Source organism: Diorhabda sublineata, chromosome 2 (assembly GCF_026230105.1).
Source record: "Diorhabda sublineata isolate icDioSubl1.1 chromosome 2, icDioSubl1.1, whole genome shotgun sequence".
Classification (NCBI taxonomy): Eukaryota; Metazoa; Arthropoda; class Insecta; order Coleoptera; family Chrysomelidae; genus Diorhabda; species Diorhabda sublineata.
In genome coordinates this window covers 26,284,300-26,290,299 of record NC_079475.1, presented here as the reverse complement: position 1 = coordinate 26,290,299, position 6,000 = coordinate 26,284,300, and the positions used below count along the sequence as shown (strand labels likewise).

General features: G+C 31.5%; 1 protein-coding gene across 1 annotated transcript in view; it reads right to left on the bottom strand.

Moving 5' to 3' along the window:
• Positions 1-4,936: 4,936 nt before the first annotated feature.
• The window catches only part of LOC130453029 (matrix metalloproteinase-25-like), a 35,425-nt gene continuing 34,361 nt past the window's right edge, over positions 4,937-6,000 (bottom strand). Inside the window, exon 11 of the mRNA XM_056792614.1 lies at positions 4,937-5,321. Within this exon, the coding sequence (XP_056648592.1) occupies positions 5,167-5,321 (155 nt within the window). The 3' untranslated portion in view covers positions 4,937-5,166. The remainder of the gene's footprint in view (positions 5,322-6,000) is intronic.

Sequence of the window (6,000 nt, the reverse complement as noted above, 5' to 3'; positions counted from 1 at the left end):
TCAACAATCGAGGAAGAACTTTTAGCAATAGTATGAGCAACCAAATACTTCAGACCTTCTTCCCTTCTCTTAAAAAAACCGATTTCAAAACTTTTACGTTGAAAATAAAAATTGAAGAGTTTGACTATCAGATAATTTATCGATCCGGGAAATCAAATAGTAACAAGATTCACAACCTCTTTGAGATGACTATCTTTTTGGAAACAAACCACGATTCTATATTCAATTATTATCTAAAAACAACTGTTATCGACGCGATAATTTTTTTTGTTTCAGATGTCTCATATTACCAGTGGCAGCGCAAGACCTTAACTTATTGTGAAATAGAAATTTTTTACTTTTGTTTTAACTGAACTCCTTAATTATCGGTTCGTAATTTAACTTAGATGCTATATCTGCTTCACTGCTAAAGTCTTTCTTGACTCATAGTATTGCTTAAATGATTTTTAATTACTTTTAGTCTTTCAAATCGTTCTCTATGATATATTGGAGCACATATTTTGCAACTCATAAGGCTAGAAGTCACTGTTCTCACCTAATTGCAGGACTGTGTGTAAATCCTGACAGGTTTTCAGTATTTTCTTTTTTGGAATTTTCAAAATATTGATTTAAAGACATAAATCTCGGTTCCATGTAGCTTATCACACATCCTTTTCTTTTTGGCTACTCTTTTGGCAAATCATAACTGCTTTTCTCAACAAACTAACGAGCGCCAGACAAGCATTTTTTGAATCCAGTTTGTCGATATTCTTTGATCCAGTCACAGAATGTACGCAAATGTTCAAGGGTAATGCTCAAATGGACTTGTACAGATTACCATAATTTGCTCACTGAATCACAATCACTGAGTGTGTCCGATTGTTTCGTTTGCATTTTGAGTTTTGTTTGCATTCAACAACATCATCAAATTGCAATAATACAGCCTTCACCGCCTGGATTCTGCTTTCCCACATTGTGTCTGGCTTCATAGTAAGCTTTAATTTATCTTTGATTATTTTCCAGCGTTTGCTGGAACTTGAAAATAGCAGAAAAATCTTCTGAATAAATCCAAAAAATTTTTTTGGCGCCAGCGAAGAATTAGGTGCGTCTACCAACAACAGATTCCAGCTATGACAACCGCAAGGTGAGAAAAATGACCTGGGATTTATATTTAATATTTGAGTTTTAACTCCACTATTTATGCCTACCATAATTGCACCATTGTCGTATCCTTACCACGACAGTTCTTAATATCTAAGTCATTTTTTCTAGCTCTTCCAGTATTGCATTAGTCAAATATTCTCCAGTCGTTTCAGTGATAACAAGATATCCGATAAAATTTTCTTCTATAGCTGCAGTCTCTAGTGCAGTCGAATAAAAAAGAATAAAATTTTACCTCTTTTATCTAACCAATCACTTCACTGGTAACTGTGCTTGACTTAAATGCAATTAATTCATTTTAAATATCAAAGCTTAGATAATGGTGTACAAGCTGTTCATTATTAATGCGATTTATGTGTTCCTGTAACGTAGGATCAAATTCAGATATCAATTTAAATAAGTCTATGAAGTTACCAGAATTCTTAGTTTTTTCGTCTATTTTTAGAGATTCTCTATGACCACTAAATGCCAGATTATGAGATTTATATCAATTATTATTTATTATATCAATTAATCTCTCAAACAAATTGTAGGTACCAATGTTTTTGAGATTCAAGAATTCGCCTTTCGTTTTTCTGTACTTTCAATTACTAATGACAACACGAGTTTGTGAATTGCTAAATAGTCTGCATGGAAAACAGAAAACTTTATTTTTAGAACTTGAATAAACCAACCAGCGACGACGTTGAGTTTCACCATTATTTAGTTTTCTCGAAAAAGGAAAATTAGAAAAGTGTAGTGCTCGTGGGGTAGTGGAGCGAATGTGTCCTTGGCGCAGAGTATCTACCAGATACTCTAGAATAAGAAAAACCTTGTGGCGTATACCTTTGGATTTTCCATAGTTTTTTAAATTTATTTTCGGCTGTGAGGCGCGAGGACCTTAGTACCGCGAGGTCTTACTCCGCCTCTGCATATTACCTATATTTTGAAGACCCAACTCTGTATGAACTATTTTCAGTTTGTTTACAGCAATATTTCAAATCCTCTTCCATTAAATTGAAAAAACTTACTAGTAAACTAGTCGACGTTACAGATAAACGAAATATTTTCGAAACAACAAAAAACTATCACTCTTCAATCAAACCTATATTAATAAATGTAGCAATTCAAATATGACCGACATCCAGTCAAAATCCAGATGAACTAACACCAACAGCAATTAAACCATTCCAAATAGTACATATTGATTCATTCACATTTTAAAATTCAAAATTTCTAACAATCGTAGGCTGATTTGAAAGTATGCTCAAGCCTATTATTTATTAACCTTATCAGGAACAGAAATTGCTGATAATCTTATAAAATTTTTCTGCCATCACGCTATACCCAAGCAAATAATTTGTGATAACGCAACCGAATTCAAAAATACAGTTGTAACCGAACTTTAAGTTTACATAAAAATCAATTACATTTTTGTTCACCAGACCACCCACAATCAAACGGCATTGTTGAACGTTTCCATTCAACAATCGAATACTTAAGATTATTAAACACTCAAGGATTCTCCAAGGATACCCCAATAAAAACTAAAATTTTCTATACTATTTTGGCCTATAATAATTCTAACACTCTACAGTAAAATTAAAACCTATAGATATCGACAAAGGTCACATTTTGGAACTTTATAAACTATTGATAAATGATTACAAAAACTAACATAAAGACAAAACAAAACTATTAATTCTGATTTAATTGAACAAAAAACTAATCATTTAGAAAAAAATCAATAAAACTCGCGAAGATCCTAAAATATTGGCACCAAACTAAAATATATTTATTAAAATAATCAAGACCGAAAAACTCCAATAAATTCGATAAGCCAGTTAGACTTAAAACAATAAACAAGAAACGTAAAACCGTGACAACGGTAAATCGAAGTAAAATACATATGGACAATATTAGACGCCTACGAAAAAGATTATATTTCTTCGACCCTTAACTTGATATTATTTTTTCAGATTACCGGAAATTCTCAGATTCCAAGAAACTATTACTCTACGGAATCTCCAAGATAACTCGGCAGCGCAAAACTAATTCAATATTATCATTCGATTTTAGATTTAAACATCGAATTTCAATATTTAAAGTCTATAACTCTAAAAACAATCAATTTTATTAAAACTAATAAAATCAAAACAGAAGAATTTCCGGATAATTTAAATACAGTTAATTTTATAGAAAATCAGATAGAAAATAAAGCCAGTTATTACCTTATGATATGAGAACAAAACGTGCATTAAGCAATGCGCTTGGTTCAATTTTTTAAGCTATTAGCGGAAAATTAGATGCTAACGATGGCGAACGTTACGTGAGACTTATTAAAGAACTTCAACAAAATAAAATTTCCATATCACAAACGATCAAAACACAAAATACTCTAGCTATTTCTTTAATTGACGATTTTAATTCAACTATTCTACAAATAGACAAACGAAAAACTGTTGGAAAACAAAATTAATATCGAATCAGCATAATAATAGTAATATTTTCATTAAAGACGTACTTATCAAGTACCTACTAAATTTGTAGTACATTTTAAATTCGAAATTACAATATATAGAAAATTCCATTTCTTTTGCACAAGCGGGTATCATGCACCCAAGTATAATAAAAATTAAATATTCATCGAGGCTCCTATAGTCTATTTCAGAAAGGTATAGAGTAATAAAATGGGGAATTCCGTCCAGTTCGGCTCAATTTCGGTGTCGGCCATAGGTGTAGGTCTTGAAATATTGTGTAGGGATTACTTAAGTAGTAGATTATACAGTTACGTTCTGCGTTTAACAGGTACCTTTTAACCTTCTATTAGTGCCTCTGCCTAATTCCAACCCTATCCCAGGCGCCGTAACGGCAATGGTGTCTTTATTTCCATGATTTAGGTTATCTTCATCACTTAAACTATTTTCAAATCTAACCAATAAATCTTTCATGTACCTTAGCCAAGAAATGCTTCTGAGTCTGAAGTCTTTGTTTTTAACCTGTAAGGGCCCGGTTCTGGAGACAAGTTCGGAAATAAAAAAAAAATCGGTCTTGATCCATAACTTCCACCTTAAATTTTTTTTTCTCACCGATCTAACTAGTTGATACTAGTCTTTGGGCAGATGAATATCAAAGGATGTTTGACGCGAAAAATCTGATTTATTATGTGTAAACATGGCGAAACACTGCTTTGAATCAATAACACGTTGTTGTTTTGATCAACTATGTGTAAAGCGGCACCCACTTTGAAAAAAGCTTTCTCAAGGTCAAATGTTGATACATAATTGTAACTACACTGCCTTTTGATATCCTCACGGCCTCAAATATCTCACGCAATTTCTATCCACGACTAGATATAACCAATTGGTGGAGTTTTTGATTTTCAGTGACCACCTCAATAGGACGACCAGAACGTTCACCATCATCGGTGTCTGTACGACCACCTTTAAATTGATCAAACTAATAACAAATGGTTCTTTTCGATAGAGCAGAGTCTAGATAATACTTTTGAAGATATTGCTGAGGTTATACAGTATTTTTTCTATCAAAAAGTGATGATAAATTAATACGCGAAATTGTTTTGAATCCATTGTTTTGAAAATAACAAAAGTAGCATCACTTAAATGGCTGTGACTAATCGAAGTTATGAAATTTTAGACATAGTCTTTTGGAAAATGGTACTTCATAAACGTCATATGGTCATAGGGTGCGGTACATTCAGCTAAAGTGATACCCGTATATTCCCGGGATGGTTCCTAAGCCTACCATGATATTATTTTTTCAAGACAAAATGATAATTATAAGTAAGTAATGATAGTTTTTCATTCTTAACTTCAATTTATTAACTTGTGAATCATAAATAAAAGTGTACACCTACTTTATTTTTGATAAATTTAGTAAATGGATTTAAAAATTCTATATCTTTAAGTGTATAATTACTAAAAAGCATTACTTTGTCGTCTTTAATCAAATGAGACATATTTATGTGAACACATACTTAATTGAGACTCTGTGTTACTCGCATATTTATTCTTAAGCATAACTATCTTACGGTTGTGCTAGGAACCAGCTCATAATAACATTATTTTTTTCTGGGCAGCCAAACCAATATGTCGGTGCTGGCATTGGAGATTCTTCCGTTATCATTATCCAGTTATTATCGAATTTCCAAAATAATCCTCCTCTGAAGAAATACGTGAAATCTGAAAAAAGCATCTCGGTAATTAATTAAATGGAATATTTGTAGCCGTTAGTAATATGTAGTTGTATTTTTTTTACTGATGCCACTATATACAGTGTAAAAGTGTTTAAGTTTTTAAATATTAATGAATTATTGTATTTATCTACCTCTTCTAGAGATGATTTTCATAATATACATTTTTTAGTAGTTATTATTTTTAAAGTGATAAAAGGAATAAAATGTGGTCCCATTCATACAGAAATCATACACTTGATTTCTGTATTTCTGAACCAATATCACAATAGAAAGTTTGATTAAGTTTCTAGAGTATGATAAATTAAGTGGAAAACGTGATTTTAGATATATAGCTGATAAATCAGATACAAACCAAAAAAATATTTTAATATGTTTTGGTTTTATAGGGTTGCTAAATGTACTGGAAGAAACTATAGATGAAAATGTGTAGAAGATTATTGATACTGAAAAACCAAATACCTAAAATTATATAGAAAAGACACTATGGAAATTCAAAACACAGAAGATATTGAGGATGACATAGGAATAATTTAAGGTAAAATATAATTTGGTAAGTGGTAAATTTCTTGCAACGAAATTTGTGATTTAGAGTGTCGAACAGGGTGTTGTAATGTACTGAAAAAGAAGACTAGAAATAGATGAGCTTTCGAGAACTTTAATTTGCT